The following is a 24811-nucleotide window of genomic DNA, read 5'->3' on the forward strand; positions in this document are numbered from 1 at the left end:
TGTCCTGTTCATATTGTACATGTGTCACGATAGTTGCACAATTGCTTTGTTTGGTACCATTTCAGGAGGAACCTGTGACGTCACTTCAGCATTTTCATTAAAAAGTTGTATAAAGGGACTCGGTCAGCAGAGAATGACTATTCACACCAAGCACAGAGCGCCTTTAAATTCTGCCAGGAAAGTCTGTAATTCCTGTGTCCACCGCTCCCTGAGAGCCAGGTCTACCTGAACACAAACTCATACAGAAAAAGCACCAGTCTCTGTATAGAAAAGATTAAATACATAAATCCCAACATCTTACACATTGGCTATTTCTGTATACTAATTTTAGTGTGACATTAATTGTTTTATAAATTAATTTTTCATTCCATTTTATTATTTGTATTAATTATCTGTTTAAAGGGAACCTGTCACTAGATTTGGGGCCTATAAGCTGCGGCCACCACCACTGAGCCCATATATACAGCATTCCAGAATAATGTATATAAGAGCCCAGGCCACTTTGTACAACATAAAAATCCCTTTTATTATAATCACCTATTGGGCAGTCCGGTCCAATAGGTGTTGCTGCTCTCCGGCACCTCCTTTCTGCTGCGATCTCCATCCTCTTTCTACCCAGCCCAGTATGGATGACATGTTTTAAGTCATACATTGCTGTCCTGCACAGGGGCACTTTGATCTACTCTGCTGAGGGCAGATCAAAGTAATGTAGTGCACATGCGCGGGCAGTCTTTAACCTTTCTTCGCACCTGCACATTACAGTACTTTGATCTGCCCTGAGTAGGGCAATCAAAGTGTACCTGCGCAGGACCGCAATGCCGGCCTGTGTGGATGACGTAGGACACGTCATCCATACTGGGCTGGGTAGGGTAGAAGGAGGACAACAATTGCAACAAAGAGGAGGCACCTTTTAGGTGAGTATACGAAAATAGATTTTTACGTTCTACAGAGCGGCCTGGTCTCTTATATACAGTATTCCAGAATACTGTATATAAGTGCTCACTGGTGGTGGCCGTAGGTTATAGGGGCCAAATCTGATGATGGGTTCCCTTTAATATGTGATGATTGCACCTGTCTTATATATGGACTGCAGTCAGGTAATCTGTTTGGCACCTGATGAAGGGGACGGCCTGTCCTGGAAATGCATTGTGATTAAAGAGTTAATAGTACACCTGTTTTGGAGCAAGTGATCTGCAGCTCCCCAGCACCGCACTTTTTTGGTTTTCTATTCGATCCTCTATATTCCCATTTGGGAGAGGCGGCTGGTGCAGCAGCAGTCTCCATAGCCCACTGGGAAACTAAGCCAAAGAGTAATCACCACCCACCTGGTGGCTGATCGCAGGATTACAGGACGTGACTCAGCGTGGAGGTCTTCATGCAATTAGTGGTGATCATAGCATTGTGTGAGGTGTTCCAGGCAGCTCTCGAAGTGGAGATCTTCCGGGCTTCTTCAGATCCTTCGATACTGCTTTGTTTCAGCGTTGTGCCTGCCAGCATAACCATTACAGGTGAGCTGAACTCACCTGTAGTACACCATGTTCCAAATTATTATGCAAATTGGATTTAAATGTCAGCGATTTTAATTTTTTTTTCTTTTTCAATGAAACTCATTGATGGCATTGTGTCTCAGGGTTCTTTGGATCACTGAAATCAAACTCGGATACCTGTGATAATTAGTTTGCCAGGTGAGCCCAATAAAAGGAAAACTGGATGTTCCACAATATTAGGCAGGCCACAGTTTTCAAGTAACATGGGAAAGAAAAAGGATCTCTGCTGCCGAAAAGCATCAAATAGTGCAATGCCTTGGACAAGGGATGAAAACATTAGATATTTCGCAAAAACTTAAGCGTGATCATCGTTCTGTGAAAAGATTTGTGGCTGATTCAGAGCGCATACATGTTCGTGCTGATAACGGCAGAATGAGAAGGTTTCTGCCAGGCAAGTCCATCGGATTAAGAAAGCAGCTGCTGAAAAGCCATTGCAAACCAGCAAACAGATATTTGAAGCTGCTGGTGCCTCTGGAGTCCCTCAAACCTCCAAGGTGTAGGATCCTTCAAAGGCTTGCTGTGGTGCATAAACCTACTATTCGGCCACACCTAACCAATGCTCACAAGCAGAACGGTTGCAGTGGGCCCAGACATATATGAAGACTAATTTTCAGTCTTGTTTACTGATGAGTGTCAAGCAACCCTGGATGGTCCAGATGGATGGATGGAGTGGTGGATGGCCACTATGTTCCAACAAGGCAGCAACTAGGTGGAGGAGTCATGTTTTGGGCTGGAATCATGGGGAGACATCTGATAAGCCCCTTTAGGGTTCCTGAAGGTGTGAAAATGACCTCTGCAAAGTATATAGAGTTTCTGACTGACAACTTTCTTCCATGGTACAAAAAGCAGAAACGCCTTCAGGAGCAAAATCATCTTCATGCATGACAATTCACCATCTCATGCTGCAAAGAATACCTCTGTGTCATTGCTATGGGCATAAAAGGAGATAAACTCATGGTGTGGCCACCATCTTCCCCTGACCTCAACCCTATAGAGAACCTTTGGAGTATCATCAAGCAAAAGATCTATGAGGGTGGGAGGCAGTTCACAACTAAACTGCAGCTCTGGGAGGCTATTTTGACATCATGCAAAGAAATTCAAGCAGAAACTCTCCAAAAACTCACAAGTTCAATGGATGCAATAATTGTGAAGGTGATATCAAAGAAGGGTTCCTATGTTAACATGTAACCTGGCCTGTTAGGATGTTTTGGATTTAAATAGTTTATTTCAGTGAATGTGACCCCCTAATGCTGCAAATTCCACAAATGAGCATTTTCAGTTCTTTGAAACATATAAAATGTTTAGAAACTCTACTGTGCCTAATAATTTGGAACAGTGAATGTTGAGGGGTTTTTAATTTTGAAACTTATACTGTTATCATTGGGAGGTTTCTTCAATAAAATTCGGTTTACTCTAACGGGTGATCACTTTTATTACACTGACTGTCATTTGCACCAACCATTTAGGAAAACCCGAGAAAAATTATAATTTGCATAATAATTTGGAACATGGTGTATATGCTCTCTTACAATAGAGATACACACAGAAGTGCTTCTTTGTTGTTTTTTGTTTCCATACAGCAAATACAAGGTATACCAACCTGATGGAGGCCAAAAGGGAACTCTTCTGGCCTCTGTTTGGTGTATGAAGGCCTGTCAATACATATGACGTATACAGCTTACTGGCGCATATCTTAAACTTTATACTGAGCGTAGAGCAAAGTTCTGTAATGGGCATGTCCCGGAAGCGGGCAAAGAGCCCTGGTTACCTGTAAGTACAACATGTATATTACCTTACTTTGCTGTGCCCTCAGCAGGTTGGAGTGAAGTACGCCTGTGCAGGAGTGAGATTGGGGATGTTGTGTGGATAACTTAGGATGTACAGCATCAGCCACATTAAGCAAGGCAGGAGGATGACCAGTTCCAGGGAGCAAGGGAGGCGCCGAGCAAGACCAGCAAAGCCCATATAAAATATGCATATGCAGAGTGGACTAGGGTCTTGTATACAGGTTGCTGGACTGCAGTGAAAGAGGCGTTGAAGGTGGGTGCCTTAGTTTATATGGGGAAAACCTGGTGAGAAGGTTCCCTTTTAATTGAGAATTATACCTAAGGCTAGTTTTAAAAGTCCAATTTTCCAGAAATTGCACAGACCATCATTTCCTCGCCAGCCATGGTTCTCTTGGCTTCAACTCAACCGCAAAATGGGCATATATGAGTTTTTTGAGTTCAGGTCAGGAGGCCCTCAGTCAGTACATAGTTATGAAACCAACCTTTAAAAAGTGGGTATGCTTGTGTTATTACGTTTCTTTAGACCGTATGAAAATATTCACATTTGCAACTAAATTTGTTTTTATCTGCTGTTGTTTTCCTGACATGAGAGCTTTTTTCATCTTGCATAGTGTACAGCTTGTTTCCATGGACCATAGCAACTAGTGACTCTCCAGACCGTGGCCAAGAGTGCACAGTAGTTTCAGAAAAGGAGTTAACTCCTAACATCCCAGTCGCCTCTCTTCAGCCTATTGATTTCTATACAAAGGTTATCTGCTTACTTCCCTCTCTGCTCCTGACAAGCTGTTGTTATTCATATTGTATAATCACAAGCCCACAGCATTGGCTGCTTCCAGATCATACCTCCTAATCATGGCTCTCACTGTCATGAGCCATTTGCTTATTCAAATACTGTTATCTGTGTAAATATAGTGATAGCAGTGTAGATTCATAGCAAACCACTGATAGCTGAATGTGATAAGCTGGGTTCACACTAAGCGACAGCGACAACGACGTCGCTGTTACGTCACCATTTTCTGTGACGTAACAGCGACCTTGTAAGTCGCTGTTATGATCGCTGCTTAGCTGTCAAACACAGCAACCGAAGCAGCGATCATAACGACACGCGTCGCTGTTCTGCAACATGTGAGCCGTGCACACTGAGCGCTGGCTCCCTGCTCTCCTAGCTACAATACACATCGGGTTAATTACCCGTTGTGTACTGCAGCTACATGTGCAGGGAGCCGCACGCACTGTTTAGTGCTGTCTCCCTGCACTCCTAGCTATAGTACACATCGGGTTAATTACCCGATGTGTACTGCAGCCACATGTGCAGAGAGCTTGGAGCCGGCGCTGGCAGCGAGGGCGGACGCTGGTAACGAAGGTAAATATCGGGTAACCACCTTGGTTACCCGATGTTTACCTTGGTTACAGCTTACCGCAGGCTGTCAGATGCCGGCTCCTGCTCCCTGCACATTCAGGATTGTTGCTCCCTCGCTGTCACACACAGCGATGTGTGCTTATCAGCTGGAGAGCAACAATAAAAAAAACGAACCAGGGCTGTGTGTAACGAGCAGTGATCTCACAGCAGGGGCCAGATCGCTGCTCAGTGTCACACACAGCGAGATCGCTAATGAGGTCACTGCTGCGTCACAAAAACCGTGACTCGGCAGCGATCTCAGTAACGATCTCGCTGTGTGTGAAGCACCCCTTACAGCAGAACTTGTGCTGAGCTTTATAGTTGTACTACAGCTCTGCTATCACCATGACTGTCAATCAAGGAGGAAAGATAGCAGGAAATAATGAAAAAGCAGAGATGCAAGCTACTCAAGAGGCAACTTCAGTATAACCTTTTGAGGCTACGGTTACATGTTTTGCACCGTATTTGTCACTTTTAGGGGGGGGGGGCGTGTTACATGCGTGCTTTGTCTATAGTACATATGTAATATTTTATTCAACAAAAAATTGCAGTGAAAACTGCATTGTGTTTTTTCACTTTCTCATTGTTTTCTATGGATGAAAGAATTGACATGATATGGTTTTAAAAAAACATTTAAATGCAGTCAAGAAAATAATAAGCATGTGCCAGAGATTTCAGCAGTCTCATAGCTTTTGCTGATATTGGACTGGAGAAAGAAACAGCTTTTTATACAATGATATCTGACAAATTTTCTTATATTCGCTTGCACTAGTGATTTATGCAGTTTGTTGAAATGATGGCAGCCATTTAATTGGAAGGGTAGCGGTATGCTTTAAGTAAGGTATTGCAATTAAAGAGGTTGTCCACTACTTTAATATTGATGGTCTGTCTTTAGGATAGGACATCAATGTCTAATCGGGTGGGATATGATACCTGACCCCCCCACCAATCAGCTGTTTTCGGTGGTAGTAGCAGGGAGCAAGGAAATGCTCAGTTTCGGAGCTCCCCCTTATGTTTCCAGCGTACACGGCTTATGCACATCCGGCTACTATCAGAAGACAGGTACAGCTCCGGAACTAAGTATTTCCAACCGCCCGCTGCTGCTGCCGGCACCGAGAACAGCTGATTGGTTGGGGTCCGACACCCAGCAACCCTGCCAATCAGACATTGATGATATATCCTAAGGATAGACCATAATGTTAAAATAGTAGATAACCTCTTTAAGAACATTTTTTGCTTTTTCTGAGATTTCACAAATACTTGAAGGGACTTTTAAGTCTCTTACTCCTCACTGCATAACAAAGGTGAGGAGGGTTTTGAATGAAGCAGCAATAGACCATGTGCGTTGCTTCTCCATGCAAAGTCTATAGGACTAATATAAACTTTGACAATCACGCAGACTTTACACAGTCCAACTGCTGCTCCAGGCAACTTCCTCCTCAATTCCCAGTGTGTTCAAGCATTTCTTTTTAACCTGTGCTATAGATGAGACAAATGGCATTAGTGGGAAAACCCAGGTTTCACAATACAAATTTAAAAACTACATTCAATAATATATACAGTGTGTCCACCGCCATTAATTGAGAACGGCGGCAGCTATAGGCATAGAAGTGGTGTAGTAAAGTAGCCATGCGCTACGCAATGAAACCACCTATAGCGCCACCTGGTGGGAAACAACGGAGTTAGAATTTTTATCGCAAACGGAACGAGAGAGAAAAAAAGTGAATTACAAAGTTGCAGGGCATCATCAATTCAATACGAATCAACACCTTGCATACAGAAATGCTATGATATGAAACACATGACTCCCCAAAACTATGAATGCTGGTCACGCATATGGCGCTCATTCAACTTTGATGCTCAAAGTGGCCACCGTCGGCTGCAATGCACATCTGGACTCTGGACAGCATACTGTGTCTTGCTGCATGTTGTGCAATATGGTTGGTGACACGTTTGCACAAGCATCTGTGATACGTCGTCATAGGTCCTGCAATGTTGGTGGAGGGGTCGCATACACCTGCTGTTTGATGTCACCTTACAGAAAGAAGTCCAATGTGGTCAAGTCAGGTGAGCATGGAGGCCACTACACGCAGCCACCATACCCAATGACTTGTAGGAAGGTCTCCATGAGGTATCGCTTCACGTCCACATCCTTGTGAGTTTTACACGTTCTAATTATAGCATTTCTGTATGCAAGGTGTCGATTCGTATTGAATTGATGATGCTCTACAACTTTGTAATTTACTTTTTTTTTCTCTCATTCCGTTTTCAAAATAAAAATGCTAACTCCATTGTTTTCCACCAGGTGGCGCTATAGGTGGTTTCATTGCGTAGCGCATGGCTACTTTACTATACCTAGACACCACTTCTATGCATATAGCTGCCGCCATTCTCAGGTTAATGGCAGTGGACAGGATATGGGTGGACACACTGTATATAGGCTGGTGTTATTTGTTTTGGGAGATCTCATGACATATCCACTTTAAGGCTTCCATTAACCAGCCGTAAGAACTGAATATAATTTTAATTGTAACAAACAAGATTTTTAATTAGCCATTTTGCTCAAATGGAATCTGTCACCAGGTTCTTGCTACCTCATCTGAGTGCAGTATAATTTAGGAAAAGAGATCCTGAATCCAATGATGTATCACATGGTTTACTACTTCCAGCTTTCTGTGTACATTGTATAGTTATACTAAGTTGCTAATTAGTGCAGGGGTTGTGGTTCGTCTAGGAGGCATTTGAGACCTAGTCCGGCCAGTGATAGTCTCCTGCTGGTAAAGCACTCATTTCATTGAAACAACAGCATACAGACTGATAATTGACGCACCAGTGTCTAAGCTCCTACACCATGCTGCTCTCAGACTACATAGTAAATATCTGCTGACAGTTTCCCTGCTACTCACACGAAAAGTACGACTTTCGGATTACTCGCTACTTAGAGAGTATTTCCCATTGACTTGCATTGTGCCAGCTACTCATAACGAATATGCGAGTAGCGGACAGTACTCGCTAACAGCATAGCGAGTACGAATAGCTAACTACTCGCTTAACACTAGTACTTTTCTTTTGATACATTGGCTTTAGGTATCAGAGCTTGAAAGCGGAATTACAGAAATGGAAAATAGGCGAAATGTTGAGACGGCAGGGTACTGCCAGTGATAAAGATGAGTCCTCTATGATGCTCCCAAGGTTGACAAATAATTACAACTTTATTTAAAACTGGCCGTAGCATAAGTATATGCTGTATGTTACAGGAAATTCTTTCTGCTCTTAACAGGGTTTTAAGATACATTGCGCTGATGGCACGTTGCAGTTTACAGTGGTGCGTTGCATCCATTCATTCTGCAGTACTACTGCCCAATCACTCACATATAAAGCACTAATGGCTGAAAAATGGTAATATATACAGTCTCATCAATAAGAATAAACTTCTGATTATCAAATGTCCCTGTTGAAGGCACTCAAACTAAAAAAAAAAAAAAAAGCCAAACGTTGTAAGATAACCCCGTCACTACACTATAGGAGCTTTAACCGATAGCTGAAATCCCAATAAAGTGCGTTAATATGACACACCAAAAAGCTTTCAATGTAGCTGATCATCCGTATCTCGTTTTAGCACCTCTGACAAGTGTTCTCGTTAAGATGATTCATATTGTAAGGGAGCTGGTGCATTGGAAAGGAGTTTCCGATTTGCAAAGCTAAGAGGAATATGAGCTTTCTATTAAACGCTGATGACCTGCACCCTTCACCTGATAGCTGAGCACTAGAGCATAATTCTTGTTCAGATTATTTGTCACTAGCACTTGAATGTCCTTGCTTCCAGCTGTGCTACAGACCCCTTCCCAAAATCCATCTCGACTTAATGTCAGAGGCCAAAAGTTCTTGCTTTTGATGGCCACTGCTGCCAATCCTTTGGCCTTAATTCTGAACTGTACCTCACTGTTGGCTGGCAGGATCCCAGTTCTTGGCTCCAGGAGTTCATAATTCATATTCCAAGCACTATACCTTATTGGAAAGAATGGCCACCGTACTTTTGTATTGGAGCAACATAAGAGGTAATTGCATGCATAGTCATAAAGATTGCTTAGGTCTGTCTTCTTCTTGGTGCAAATCTTCAGCACGTAGTTACCAGCTTTGGGCAGCTGGATCTCAAATTCAACTCTGCCTTCCTTCTCTGCTTGGAAAATATACCTTCTTGCTTCTTCTGACGTGATGTCATCAGAGTGGAGGGTCGCCACAATTTCAATCTTTTCATCCAAAGCAAAACTGATGCAGGCGCGACCATCATCTGTATGAATTGTTGGGTCTAGGTGGGATGGACGAAGAAGTCCTTTTTTATCGGAGAGATAACTAGGCCCAACAGGGTTGCACAACTCAAGTGGTAGCAAAGGCCATTTAACTTGAGTGTTAACACAAGAAATTAGGTAATTACAAGCAAACTTAAAACTTCCCTGCTCACACTCAGTGTAAATCTTCAGAACATACATCCCAGCTTGTGGCAGCTGTATGTGGAACTCCACTCTGTTCTGTCTCTGGACTTGTAGGACATGTCTTCTTTCACCTTCTTCAGTCAATAGCACTTCTTCAGACTGCAGCCTGGCAAATATTGCAATCTCTTTCTTAAGCGTGAAAGCTATAGTGCATCGTCCGTCACTGGAGTGGATGATTGCATCTGTTTGAGATGGTTGTAAAAGGCCTTTTTTCTCAGATAATGGTGTAGGTCCACTAGGGTTTTGGAGTATGTCAGGGAATGGTGGCCATGCTGCCTTTGGGTTTGAACATGAGATGAGATAACTACATACAAGCTCATAGTTTCCTGGCTGAAATTTGTTGTCCGCATAAACTTTTAACTCATATGAACCACTTTTAGGAAGCTGGACGTGAAACTCAACCTCCCGCTGTTTATGAGTTTGCAGAACGTATCTTCTTTCCATTTGGCTATTCCACTTGTTATCATCTGAATGTAAAGTAGCTAAACAGCTCATATCTTTGTCAAGAGAAAAATTTAAGGCGCAATGCCCATCTGGGCTATTAATTACTTGTCCCAACTGTGATGGCTGGATGAAACCCTTCTTATCTATTGTATTGCTAGAACCTACGGGTATTTGTGGTACAATAGGTGCCTCATTGCTGGATGTTTTGATACTGGAACAACAAATCAAGTAATTACAGATATATTCAAAGTTGGTAGGAGATGTTTTGCTGTCGGCAAATATCTGAAGAACGTAAGATCCAGATTGAGGTAGACGGACCTGTAGTTCCAAGTGCTGTCCTCTCTGTGTTTGCATCATATAACGCTTCCCTCCACAGTCACTTAGAGATGGATCATCGCTCAGAAGAGCAGTTAGAATTTTTATATCATCTTTCAATGTGAACGATATACTTGAAAGTCCATTTGAAGAGTAAATAATTGGATCCCGACACGATGGTTGCAGAAGGCCTTTCTTTTCCATAAGGGCAGTTGGCCCAACTGGGTTTTGTAGCTTCTTGGGAAAAGGTGGCCATGCCACATCCGGATTTGTACATATGATAAGATAATTACAAAAGCACTCAAACTTTCCTTGACCAGTGGAACTGTGTATTTTTAAGGCATAGTGCCCTTGTTGAGGAAGATGAACTTTAAACTCTACTCTGTTGCTTCGGAGGGTTTGCAAGACATATCTCCTCTCATCTCCGGGTTTGATGAGCTCACTATGTAAAGTTGCTATTACAACATTTCTTTTGGCTAGTGTGAAACCGATAGTACAGCGACCATCCGGAGTGTTAATCACTGGGTCACGGCATGTAAGCTGAAGAAACCCCTTCTTGTCTGTGAGCCAACTTGGGCCAACCACAACATCTAATTCTCTAGGGATCCTGAATACAGGATCTACAGAGTCGCAGCTGATTATATATTCTAGAATGGTTTCATATGTTTCCTTTGTGCTGTCATAAGGTTTGATATAAAGTTCCAGTCGGTGATTGCCTGTGGCTTGTGGATACACGTCCAGCTGCATTCCATGTTTAGTTAGGGTCAGAAGACCAGGCTTCTCCACTTTATTTAAAGTGAAGGAAAAAAGAGCAGGAAAATGTCCCTCGATGGAAAACATGGCTTTTCCGTTAACTGCAAGAGATTGGAAATGGTGTCAACAACCTTTTAGATGTACTGGTTACCATGTATTACAATTCGTAGCAGTTTTGGTTAACATTACAATAATAAAAAACACCATATTTAGTCAATGTTTTGTCTAAATATCACATTTTCAACCAAGCTACTCATCAAGGTGCTTTTCTGGATTGCTATACCTGTTTCTACCCGGAGAGTCTCTGGATAGGATGCTATCAGCCCGGCATTGTAGAAGCTGCTCTTGTGACATAAATTCCCTTCAAACTGTTTGAGTGAAAGTGGAACTTGTAATAGTTGCCAGTTCTGGTTATCGGGGAAATGTTCTTCTATGAATAAGGCTGGATGCGTCAGGAAATAAAATTCATTGTACCTGCACAAAAATTACATTTCATGACCTACATTGCCATCACCTTAGCTTTCATCATGTAGTATACAATTTTTTTAATTGTTCAGACAACATATTGGGAAGGGAATTGGACATGGTGTTTTGAGTCTATAATCATTAAACTATTATTTGGACTGTACTAATCAATTATTTTATAATTTCTGCTTGATAATGCCTGAAGCTACAGGATCTTTCCAATTCTCCTAAAACAGTGAAACGACCAATAAAAAAAAAAAACTTTGGAGATCAACTGGTTACTACCTGATAGGTTTCGTTTAGAAGGGCAAAAATATCTTAAATTATGACGAGTGTGATTTTCTATCATGAGCATGACTACTGCTGTGTCAACGCTTTACCCATTTTTTCTTCAATAGAAAACAGACTTTGGAGTGTTTTTATTTGCAGCTCATCTCTAAGGAGTTTTACACACAACCGTTTCTATACAAAAAATGGACGGTGAGGAAGACCTAGACACACCAAGGGTGCACCAGTTCTGTGGGCAAAAATGCTTTGATATTGAGCGTACCTGGAGGAAAATTAATGACAAATTTGGCTGTATTAATTTCCTTTGTAATATTTAGTCCATGGGATGAAGGGCTAAATATTCAGCATCCAACCATACAAGATATCTACTGAGACTAGTATTAAAGGGGTTGTCCACTACTCGTATAAACCCTTTTCAATCTGAATGTTTGCCCCCATAAAAAAAACATTTATAGCCACCTCTGGTCTGGCACTGTTCCAGGGGTGTCAGCACTCACTCCTACGGGGCGCACAAGATGTTGTTAGATCACACAAACCATTCAGAGCTGGCTTTACTACATCAGAAGTTGGAACCACAAACTACCACTGACGTCATGGCAAAGTAGAAGACATTGGAACGCTCTGCCAACCTCCCTACTAAGGGCCCGTCTTTTGCCATTTTGGCAGGTACTCCATCTACCTCTCACAGTCTACTCACTGATTCTCCTACTGAAAATACCCCATACATCCAGAAACTGTATAATTAAGAAACAGGTTTGGGTCATATTGTTGCTTTGTTCTTTTGTCGCCTTTATTTATGTTTCCCTACATCCTGCACCTTCCTGAACATATCTCCGCTAAACTGTATGTGAATTCTGATCAATTAATAGGTAACAGTGCAATTAAATCAAGAGTGTGCGGCGTATTTCTAATTATGGTAGATGATCCAGGGGCCAAGGACCCCCTTCCACCTGCACCTCAAATCTACCACTGAGTAGTAATCTACCACGCCAATTTTTTTTCATTTATTTTAAAGTGGGCAAACACTCAGATTGACAAGGGGTTGACTGAGTAGTGGACAATCCCTTTAAGTGTATATGGACATACAGTCATATGAAAATGTTTGGGCACCCCTGTTAATGTTAACCTTTTTTCTTTATAACAATTTAGGGTTTTGCAACAGCTATTTCAGTTTCATATATCTAATAACTGACGGACTGAGTAATATTTCTGGATTGAAATGAGATTTAGGCTAGGTTCGCACACTGCGTCTTTTTGACGCTGCGTTTTTGTGCATTTTTGGCTGCTAAAAACGCACAAAAACGCACCTGCGTCGAAAAAACGCATCAAAAAACGCATGCGTTTTTACCGCGATTTGGTGCGTTTTTGGCTGCGTTTTGCTGCGTTTTTGATCTTTGCGTTTTGCTGCGTTTTTCCAATGCATTGCATGGTGGGAAAACGCAGAAAAACGCAGGAAAGAACTGACATGTCCATTTTTTTTTTTAACTCAAAAACGCAGGTAAAAAAACAGATGTGTGCGGACAGCAAAAATGAAAACTTATAGACTTTGCTGGGGAAGCAAAGTCCTGCAGTTTTGAGGCCAAAAACGCACCCGAAAAATGTGCAAAAACGCACTGTGCGCAAATAGCCTTATTGTAGAACAGAAAATGTGCAATCCGCATTTCATCAAAATTTGACAGATGCAAAAGTATGGGCACCCTTATCAATTTCTTGATTTGAACACTCCTAACTACTTTTTACTGACTTACTAAAGCACTAAATTGGTTTTGTAACATCATTGAGCTTTGAACTTATTAGGCAGGTGTATCCAATCATGAGAAAAAGTATTTAAGGTGGCCACTTGCAAGTTGTTCTCCTATTTGAATCTCCTATGAAGAGTGGCATCATGGGCTCCTCAAAACAACTCTCAAATGATTTTTCAACATAGTTGTTCAGGGGAAGGATACAAATAGTTGTCTTAGAGATTTAAACTGTCAGTTTCCACTGTGAGGAACATAGTAAGGAAATGGAAGAACACAGGTACAGTTCTTGTTAAGCCCAGAAGTGGCAGGCCAAGAAAAATATCAGAAAGGCAGAAAAGAAGAATGGTGAGAACAGTCAAGGACAATCCACAGACCACCTCCAAAGACCTGCAGCATCAACTTGCTGCAGATGGTGTCAATGTGCATCGGTCAACAATACAGCGCACTTTGGGTTTTTAACCCCTTCACGACCGGCCGATTTTTCGCTTTCCATTTTTTTTTCGCCATTCTTTTTCTAAGAGACGTAACTTTTTTATTTTTCAGTCAATATGGTCATGTGAGGGCTCATTTTTTGCGGAACGAGCTGTACTTTTCAATGAAACCATAGGTTTTACCATATAGTGTACTGGAAAATGGCAAAAAAATTCCAAATGCCGAAAAATTGCATAAAATGTGCGATAGCACTATTGTTTTTGAGATATTTTATTCACTGTGTTCCCTGTATGGTAAAACTGATGTGTGGGTGTGATGGCTCAGGTCAGTGCGAGTTTGTAGACACCAAACATGTATAGGTTTACTTTTATATAAGGGGTTAAAAAAAATTCGGAAATTTGTCTGAAAAGTGGCGCACGTTTTACGCCATATCCCGTGACCCGTAGCGTTCTCATTTGTCGGGATCTATGGCTCAGTGATGGCTTATTTTTTGCGACTCGAGCTGACGTTTTTAACGGTACCATTTTTGCGCAGATGCTACGTTTTGATCGCCTGTTATTGCATTTTGCGCAAAAGTTGTGGCGACAAAAAAACGTCATTTTGGCGTTTGGAATTTTTTTGCCGCTACGCTGTTTACTGATCAGATTAATTGATTTTATATTTTGATAGATCGGGCGTTTCTGAATGCGGCGATACCAAATGTGTGTATATTTTTTATTTTTTTAACCCTTTAATTTTCAATGGGGCAAAAGGGGGGTGATTTGAACTTTTATGTTTTTTTGTTTTTTTTTAATTTTTTAAAACTTTTTTTTTACTTTTTTTTTTAATTTTACTAGTCCCCCTAGGGGGCTATTGCAATCAGCAGTCCGATCGCTCTGCACTATCTGCTGATTACAGCTACACAGCTGTAAACAGCAGATACGTGCACTTTCTGCTTCCCTGACCTCCGTGGAAAGCGAAAGTGAAAGTAGTTCATGTCTAGCACAGGAGTCATCACATGACCCTGTGCTACAATGACAACCATCGGAAGTCACGTGATCATGTCACGTGACTTCCGGTATCGGGCGGTAAGTAAAACTTTACCGCGATCGCGTTTATAATGGCGCTGTTACATATTGACAGCGCCATTACAGGGGTTAAATGGCACGAGCAGATAACGATTCTGCTCGTGCCTAGCAGGCACACATCTCAGCTGTGAAAATCAGCTGAGATGTGCGCCGATCGCAGCATGCTGCTGCCAGGAGACCGCGGGCAGTAACGTTATGACCGCTAGGACGTAATTTTACGACCCACGGTCGTTAAGGGGTTAACTCAGAGAGAGGCTGCAGCATAGTGTAGGTACCCAGTTACGAGATATGCCGTGAAGAGGCAACTGGGCAGATATACAAATGGCCATTTATATATGCTAAATATCTCATTTTTCTTAGATTTTCCTTAGCAGTAATGCAGGTCCATGTTCACACGTTCATGGTTTCCATACTTTAGCATTATCAGAGCGCAAACGGTCTTTTTTTTGTATTTTATGTCATGTTCAGTTATGCACCTGTTCACACGTCAGTTCGGTGAGTGCAGTCAGTCTGTTTTGTCAATACAGCGCACTTTGCACAAGGAGAAGCTGTATGGGAGAGTGATGTGAAAGAAGCCGTTTCTGCAAGCACGCCACAAACAGAGTCACCTGAGGTATGCAAAAGCACATTTGGACAAGCCAGTTACATTTTGGAAGAAGGTCCTGTGGACTGATGAAACAAAGATTGAGTTGTTTGGTAATACAAAAAGGCCTTATGCATGGAGGCAAAAAAACACGGCATTCCAAGAAAAGCACTTGCTACCCACAGTAAAATTTGGTGGAGGTTCCATCATGCTTTGGGGCTGTGTGGCCTATGCCGGCACCGGGAATCTTGTTAAAGTTGAGGATCGCATGGATTCAACTCAGTATCAGCAGATTCTTGACAATAATGTGCAAGAATCAGTGACGAAGTTGAAGTTACGCAGGGGATGGATATTTCAGCAAGACAATGATCCAAAACACCGCTCCAAATCTACTCAGGCATTCATGCAGAGGAACAATTACAATGTTCTGGAATGGCCATCTCAGTCCCCAGACCTGAATATCATTGAACATCTGTGGGATGATTTGAAGCGTGCTGTCCATGCTCGGCGACCATCAAACTTAACTGAACTGGAGTTGTTTTGTAAACAGGAATGGTCAAATATACCTTCATCCAGGATCCAGGAACTCATTAAAAGCTACAGGAAGCGACTAGAGGCTGTGATTTTTGCAAAAGGAGCATCTACAAAATATTAATGTCACTTTTATGTTGAGGTGCCCATACTTTTGCACTGGTCAAATTTTGTTTAAATGCGGATTGCACATTTTCTGTTAGTACAATAAACCTCATTTCAATCCAGAAATATTACTCAGTCCATCAGTTATTAGATATATGAAACTGAAATAGCTATTGCAAAAACCCAAATTGTTATAAAGAAAAAAGGTTAAGATTAATGGGGTGCCCAAACTTTTTCAAATGACTGTATAAAGAGATTACTGAACATAATGCATTCACAGAACAGTCCCAAACATTTCTTCATTAATCTTCTCCTAATTTTATAACCTATTTAGTTTCGTATGTAAGAAATGTTTGTGTTGTGGAAGATCAGCATTTCAGCCTTGCTCTCTTCCCCTCTTACTATCGTTTGTCTGGTTGTAAGGCAACCATCTGCAGCAGGAGATTTCCCCGTCTACACCCCGTCTCTGGAGATTAACCTCTGAATTCTCTACATTATTTCTAAAGCACTGTTTCTTGGAAAACTGACATCTTTACATGGCATTTATATAGGGTGCCTATGGCCAATGGTAGTAAATTAAATGTATTCCTACTTACCGAAAATTAAACGTACAACTACTGCTGTCTGTAAGTCCTGCTCCCCACGTTGAGTCTAGAAGATGCCATTTCTTGTTTAGATAAACCGCGTTCCAGGCATGGTTTGTTTCGTCCGAGAACGTCTGGCCTAACTCATAGCAGTGGCCTTTAGAGTAGCCACCAATTTTTAGGCTCTTTATGGCAGCGAGTCTGGAGGTTAGATGAAAAGATTAACCAATGCTGGACACACAGTAGCTATCTAATGCTTTTTTTAAGAAAATAACCTTTCTGATAATACAATATTTATGTATACATAAGGCAGCATGTTTAGCCCAAAGATGGTCCACATAGACGCACTAAATCAGTGAGCAGTAGGGTCCTGAGAAATAAACGACTAGATACGAGGGACTATGGTATTAAATGACTGTGAGGGTCACACCTCCTATTCTTCTTTACCAAAGTTACAGGACAATATCTCTCACATAAAATATGGCACAGGTGAGCTAGGACATTCTTTACTGTCTCCTACCTGCACATGGTCTCGAACAGACTTGCGTATCCCTCACAGGCTCCTTTTCCTGTAAGTAGTATCTGACTGGGGTCACCACACCACTTTGTCTTATCTTCCAGAGCTTCCATATCATATTCTACATGGGATAGAAACTTAATTCAATTCTAATGTAAACATAGATGTTTCGTTTCACAGTTTGCTAATTGTGCTGTAATAATACATGTTTGTGTTAGCTTGGTGCACATTGCGTTTGCATACTTGGCCTACAGGAGCTTTTTATTATGTATACTATAACACTGACATAAAATTCCCTTCTGCTCTGGTTTCCTGGACGGGACAAGAACTCATGAGCTCTGTGTCCATAGTGCTACTGTTGAGCCACTGCCTGTATTAAATTAAGTTCATCTGCTCTGGTTTCCCAGATGGGACTAGAACTCATAAGCTTGTGAGCTCTGTGTCCATAGGCAGCAGCTCTACCATTGAGCCACATTAAGTGGCTTAATGGTAGAGATGCTGCCTATGGACACAGAGCTCATGAGTTCTAGTCCTGTCCGGGAAACCAGAGCAGATGAGAATTTAATTATAACATTGACTGCCAGTCATCAGATGGAATCCAATATTAAGTTCTTTGGGCATCTGGTAAGTATAGGCAGACCATTTATTCTACTGTATAGGAAAATGCAGCATACAGAGCTTTCCTATACATTGGGCTACTGCAAAGAAATGTATGTTATGCGGTGTATGCTTCACTACTATTAGAGATAGTATTGATTCGCACCACTCAGTCCGTTGGCCAGGTAATTTCTGCCCGGACAGAAAATATGAGAATCACCTCTTATCTGCCGGCATTCCCGACACTTCTTTGCCAACCTGATGCAATGTCATTGTTGTAGTGTGACACCCAGACTAGCAAATCAAAATAAGACCTGAGGATTCTGTAAGGCAAGAAGTGGTTCAAATGGCTTCTGTCTCGTGACGAAAAATTACTAGAGCATGGACCAGGTTGTGAGAATTAATTTGCACCACCTGTACCTCAACATCCATCTTGATAGTGGCCACCATTAGGCGCATACATTCTAAGTCTACCTAGCCTTAGTTTGTGTTCATGGATGCTGTAACATATTCCCAGCACCTTCGTCTACTACACTCGTAGAAGTATGTCTATTACACTGGACTGGACCTTTACACAGTAACTTATAGCATCCAATGCCAACTTAAAGAAGATCTATCAACTTTAGTTAAGACTTGTATTCTCTATGAAGTGACAATTCTGCATCATCTTTTGCTATCACTCAGCTTTGGGCTATTCCCCGATTATTTCTTGTAGAAATGATGATCAAAAATGGACAGTTGGGTGTTTCCATTGGAAAGCAGCTGATTTGTATTGCATCCAATTATTTACTAACATGACATGTCCGGTGAGCCAGTGAGACTTCTTTAAGAAATTGTGTATGGTGTGGCAGTATATGTATGGAGCAGAGAGAAGCTACAGGAGCCAAAGTGCAAATATTCCTTCTAGTGAATTCCACTATATACCTGCAATATATTCTATAACACACAAAACGTATACTATGAGAAGTCTTCTCACCTATGTGGTGACAAATCCACATCCAGATGGCACGCACTTTCTCCAGGTCAGTTCGTGCAAACTTCAGCAGAGATTTCACTAACTCCTCCACTGTATTAGGTTTAGCCACCTTCAAACACAGACACAAAATTGTAAAAGACCTTAGGGGAACCTGTCATCAGGATTTAGCCCTATAAAGTGTAAGGATGCAACAGGCATCCTTTGCAGGGAGAAGATGGATAACTTCTCCACATCTTTGTTCTGCCGGCACATGCCGTGATATTAGTTACAATTCAGTGGCCACTGCGTAATGTCAGAGGCCCCGGACTATTCCAGTGACCACAGGCAGGAGGAGCAGGGGCAAATAAAGAGGTTGGTCACTACTTTAACTTGATGGTCTATCCATAAGATAGGTCACCAATGTCTGATTGGCTAGGGTCAGACACCCCGCAACCCCGCTAATCAGCTGATGCTGGTGCTGGTGGCTGCAGCTTTTGGCCATAAATGCTCGGTTCCTGAGCTGCCCCATCGACTGATAATAGCTGCAGCTGGGTACTGCACTTTCCCCTATTGATTTGAATGGGAAGCGTATGTGCAGTATCTGGCCATGGCCACTATCAGAATACCAAGTAACTGAGTTTTTCTGGTCATCTGCTGTCGCCATCAGCATCGAGAACAGCTGATGGGCGGTGGTGCGCGTGTTGGACCCGGGCTGATCAAGGATTGGCTATCAATGTAAAAGTAGTGGCCAACCTCTTTAACCTTAGTTTTTTAACATTTTGGGCTAATAGAGGCATCATTAAAAAGAGAATTAGGAGGTTGAAAAATAATTCTTAATACCTTATAAGGCTAAATTCTGATGAAAGGTTCTTTCTAAATAGTTTTAACCCATTAAATCAGAATGGGTTATTCCACACTTAGAATAGATTTTATGGTTAGATTGTAGGATTAATGATCAACCAAGAACTGGTGCAATCATATTTATAAATTCAACAAATAAAATGTTTTAAACATAGAAAAGCATATGCAAAAGTATAAAAGATATTTCTTTTCTATACTCTAGTCTCGTCCTCTGACCAGTCACATTCTGACTGATTTTCTGATGACAACCCTCACCTTCACCATCCCTCAGCTCCATCAACCCTCAGCTCCAGCAACCCCCAACTCCACCAAACCTCAACTCCACCAAACCTCAACTCCACCAAACCTCAACTCCACCAAACCTCAACTCCACCAAACCTCAACTCCACCAAACCTCAACTCCACCAAACCTCAACTCCACCAAACCTCAACTCCACCAAACCTCAACTCCACCAAACCTCAACTTCACCAAACCTCAACTTCACCAAACCTCAACTTCACCAAACCTCAACTTCACCAAACCTCAACTCCACTAACTCTCACTTCCACCAACCCTCAACTCCACAAAACCCTAAGCTCTTTCAACCCTCAGCTCCACTTCTGTCCACACCACTATTCCAGCAGCGCTACCACAGCCAAACTATTTTGAGGATCATCTGACTGGAAAATGCAGACCTCCCTGTAAAGGCTATAGGGTGAACCTTTCATCAAAGCTTTGGGGGCGTAGAAAATCCATTTTCTGCTACATGATCATAACTCAAGTATTATTTTGTCACCATGGTTTCTCAGTCACCCAGCGTCATTTTCACCATATGTTTATAAAAACCAATTGAGTTTCTGTGGTTATTTATTCCTCTTTACTGTGATTGGATATACTTCTAGTGAAAGTAATAGGATATAGAACATAATACCATTTCCTCATTATTAAATCTTTATACTTGCCAAATTCATGGCTACCTCCCTGTTCTTACCTGTACAGCATAGGCATCAAGTTTCTCAAAGTTCTTCAAGTTGACAGGCATTGACTTGAGACTGGATTTATCCCAGGGGTAAGCTAAAGAAATATTCTTAAATAAATGATACTTGTAAAGGTTTCCCTTTAAATGCCATACCTTTTATTAATATTAAAAAAAAAAGTTAAGATTGAATAATTTAAACCAAAAATGTACAGGACAGGAGGACCTAATGTTATATTTCGATCTTTTTCAGAACAAACGTATCTTTCATTCTTTGGTCAAGACTGAGAGTTATGCAGTCTGTAGCGTTCTGCAGGTTTATGGCATCAGATAGATGTGTTGTCACCACTTAATTTGACACTCGTTAAACTATTTTGTACTATGTTCTGCTAACCATTTGGGTTAATAATCATTCTTAATGCCAGTATTACCGTGTTTCCCCAAAAATAAGACACTCTCATATTATTTTTTGCCCCGAAAAATGCACTAGGGCCTATTTTCAGGGTAAGGCTTATTTCTGAGGAAACACAGGTTGGGAGTAAGTTTCCCATCCAAAAGAGGCAGACACCTACCCCATGAGAATCATACTTACCAGACCCCAGACATCTGTGGCGCTCCCCAGGTCCTCCTGTGAGCCACAGTGCTCACTTCCAGCAGGTCTTTGTTTGCTCCACTGTGGTCTTCCCCTGCTTCTGGCCAGCAGTAACACACACATCAGATCGCAGGAACATCACAGACACATACAGAAACATCCTGTGATACCGTACTGCTTCTGCCTGGCAGCACTGTGGTACGCGAGGACCTGTGGTGGAAGACATGTTGGACCTACATTGGAATGCATTGATGCGTTCCACTGCAGGTCCTCCATATGTTCCACCACAGGTCCTCTCCTTTCACAGCCTCCTGTGCAGAGTCTGGCAAGTATAATTTTGGGGTCTGTCTTCTCTCTTTTAGGGGTGTCTGCTTTCTTTTGGGGGTGTCTGCTTTCTTTAATGACGTGTCCTGCAGTATTCTTTAACTTTTTTTAGCTGCATGGGCGCTTCATTATTGAACTGCGACGAGGACTAATTTTCGGGTTAGGGCTTATATTTAAGTCTTTCTCCAAAAAGGTTGAAAATTCCCGCTAAGGCTTATTTTTGGGGTAGGGCTTATTTTCGGGGAAACATGGTACAAGGTTCCCTTCCTGCATAGACCCCAAAGATATGTTCACACGTTACAGATTCGCAGCAGATTGTGTTTGGAAAAGTTCTGCATCTGTTCCATTCATTTGCACCAATCTCATTCAGCTGAATAGAAACCGATTTTCAGTCTCAGATAATTTCTGCAAATAAGATCTGCAGCACGGAAATGCACCTAAGGGTATTTTCACCCTTGTTTTCTTCATGAAGAATGCAGAGTGTTGGCAGGAAAAAAAACATTTGGCATAATCGGAGTGTTTTATGCATTTTTAACTATTCAATGAAATGGGTAAAAAATTCAACAAAAAAACTAAAAAAAATTAACATTGCTTTCTACTCTACGGTTGTACATAATTATAGGCAGATTCCTTGACATGGACTTCGGTTCTGTTGGAGTAAATATGTAAGTGTCCATCTCACCATAAAAGTCTTTGGCACTGGGCTGTGACATCTGCTCCCATCTGCTGCCATTCCAGGTAGGAACTGTAACATCTGCAAGATACATACAAAGTGTTCCAGTCCGCTCTCACATGACAAGCAAGCTTCCCTGTAACCTTGCATTGGCAGCTTCACTAGTGCGCTTGTCCTCTATGTAAGTACTAATGAGCATTCCGCATAAAATAAACAAAAGAAAAGAATGTAGACCACCAGTATAATTCCTTAGGTGCCCCACTCACACAGAGCGCAAGGAACCTGCCGGTAGGCAGATGAAACTAGAAAGACCTATGATGAGTAAGGACACCTTGTCTGAAACGCGTAAGGTCTGTGTAACCGACTCTTTATGAAAGTGCTATAACATTTTTATTGCACACATGGACAAATTTTAATCATGTTTAAGTAATAAGGAAATAATTTTATATTATTTTGCTGCTCTATTCTATAATTTTTCTTTATTAGAAAGAGAGAGAAAGCATACAGTATCCTGGGAGACTCCAGAATGCAATCAAGTCACATATGTGAGGAAAATTTACTTATTTAGTGATTAAAATTGGACAAAAACAAATTAAGGACTACAGTGACATTGAGCAAACCTGGGCATTTTGAACAGCATAGTTCTGAATCGTGGCAGGATTAATTGTTATATAATATATAAAATAATTGAGAATTTAATGGTTCGAAACACGTGGATTTCAAATATTGCGGAATATGTTACTGTAGGCCTTGATTTGTTTTTATCCCATTTTAAACAATAAATAAAACATTTTTAGTCACAAGTGCTGAATTGCATTTTAGAGTCTTCCAGGATCCTAGATGTTTCCTCTCTCTATTAATCAGTCTTCCTCTTAATATAAGAAAAAAAGGTTTGTAAATAATTTGCCCTCTTCTGCCAAGCTGTTCAAGTTCTTTCATCGGCTCCTAGAATACATTTGCACAAATATATTTTCGGTCCTTGTGCTGTCCGTGTGGAGAATTGGTAGCTCAAGAACCAAATATGAGCCTATGTGCTAGTTTACCCGGGGCTCGCAGCTCCTTAACCCACCTGCTATGCAGATAGGCACACGAGCCATATACAGCTGGTGAAATAAGTATTGAATACCTCACCAATTTTGTAAGTAAATATATTTCTAAAGGTGCTATTGACATGAATTTCTCATGATGGCCACGTCCCCGCCATTCCCCCTGTTCTCGGACAGAAGCAGATACTATCAGGAGGCTGGCTGCTACCAGCATCATGGAGACTGCCCCCCAGATATCTGATGTAAGGTCCTAGAGGTGAGGGGGTGCAGAGGATGCAGCTGCCGGGTCACACTGAATTACAGGTATTCTGAGGATATAGGACTGTACTGGGCATCTCATCTTTATAGATTATGAGGAGAGGGACATAAGACATTCTTCTAATCTCCCCGAAGTAACCCTTTAAGTATTATAGCTACTCCTCTTTTTAATATCTTGTGTACGCCCCTGATTACATTTTTGGAGAGACCGTGAGGAACATGCTGATGAAATCATGTAGACACTATGTACTACAGAAGAAATGAGCCCCCAAACATTAAAATTATAGGCTTATGAACATTTAATTGGCCAAAATTTGGCATATTTAGGCCTGCCTAACTCTTAGGAAAGTCCACTTAATGCCCACTATTGGGAGACGTTGCTGTTCAATTTGTTTAAGTGTCTCAGCAAAGGGCGCTGGATTTTTGCTTTTCTCAACATGTCCTTTACTCATGAAAGATTATAAAACCCAAAAAATTTTGTGTAATAAAAAAAATCCCTGCTTTACTAAGTATTTATGGGACGTCGAAAATGTAATGACACTTACCTTTAGGTATCGGTGTCCTGCTGAAGAGCTGAGGCTGACTATTTTTGGGGTGAATTTCTACTCGAACTTGACTTCCTGATGGAAAAACAATACAAAAAACATTCACATATTAAAGGCGTTGTGCACTTCTCATTCCCCATGTTTGGCTCTATTAAAATAAAAACGCTTATACTCATCTCCCGTGCCGGCACAGTTTGAGCACTGTTGGCGCTCATGTTGTTAGGACTCACATGAGGTTGTAATGTCACGTGAGCCCTGCACCCAATCGCCGCCGGTTTCTCTCTCCCTGCATTTAGATATATAAGAAATCAATAGGAAGTGAGCGGCAGCCACAGCTCTAGATTCCTCTTGATTACTCATACGTCTGATGGCGGGGAGAGAAGCCGGCGGTGATTGGGAGCATGGCTCGTGTGATGTCACAACCTCACGTGAGTTCCAAGAAACTGAACGCTGACAACGCTGGACCTGTGCTGGCACAGGAGGGGAGTATAAGCTTTTCTATTTTACCGGGGCCAAACCTGGGGTATGAGAAGGGGTTGTCCAAGCTGTGGACAACATCTTTAGGGCTAATGGATCAGAACACATGAAGAGCCAAGAAACCCACAGTCATTGTGTTGCTTATATTATTTTGGTACATGTGCCATTGGTTTCTACAAATCTGATGGCCATTTATATTAGTGCATCTGGCTTGGACGAAATGTCAATCAGCCAGTCGAGGAGTGTGATTGTTGCTATAGAGAGCTCGCACTATAACCATTTGCTTGGCAGCAATTCTTTTTATAAATATCGCCAATATACTCTTAGCAAAAGTGACCGCTCCCCAATGGAATCTTTTTACATATGTGAACAGAAAATAAGAAAACAAATCTTGCTCTTTTCACTCTGGCCCGAGTCTGTTCTAGACTTCTACTGTCTGTTCTTTCATAAAATCAGTACAATAGTAGCAATAGAC

The 24811-nt window shown here is 41.6% G+C and overlaps 1 protein-coding gene across 1 annotated transcript in view; it reads right to left on the minus strand.

The window, feature by feature from the left end:
- Nucleotides 1-7926: 7926 nt before the first annotated feature.
- LOC142296902 (kyphoscoliosis peptidase-like) overlaps nucleotides 7927-24811 on the minus strand; it is a 40803-nt gene continuing 23918 nt past the window's right edge. Inside the window, exons 3-10 of the mRNA XM_075341009.1 lie at nucleotides 23860-23934; nucleotides 22020-22091; nucleotides 20437-20519; nucleotides 18626-18734; nucleotides 17056-17173; nucleotides 16548-16736; nucleotides 11022-11212; nucleotides 7927-10839 (exon numbers count right to left, since the gene is read on the minus strand). Coding sequence (XP_075197124.1) covers nucleotides 8435-10839; nucleotides 11022-11212; nucleotides 16548-16736; nucleotides 17056-17173; nucleotides 18626-18734; nucleotides 20437-20519; nucleotides 22020-22091; nucleotides 23860-23934 — 3242 coding nt within the window. The 3' untranslated portion in view covers nucleotides 7927-8434. The remainder of the gene's footprint in view (nucleotides 10840-11021; nucleotides 11213-16547; nucleotides 16737-17055; nucleotides 17174-18625; nucleotides 18735-20436; nucleotides 20520-22019; nucleotides 22092-23859; nucleotides 23935-24811) is intronic.

The sequence above is a fragment of the Anomaloglossus baeobatrachus genome, chromosome 3, assembly GCF_048569485.1.
Source record: "Anomaloglossus baeobatrachus isolate aAnoBae1 chromosome 3, aAnoBae1.hap1, whole genome shotgun sequence".
Lineage (NCBI taxonomy): Eukaryota > Metazoa > Chordata > Amphibia > Anura > Aromobatidae > Anomaloglossus > Anomaloglossus baeobatrachus.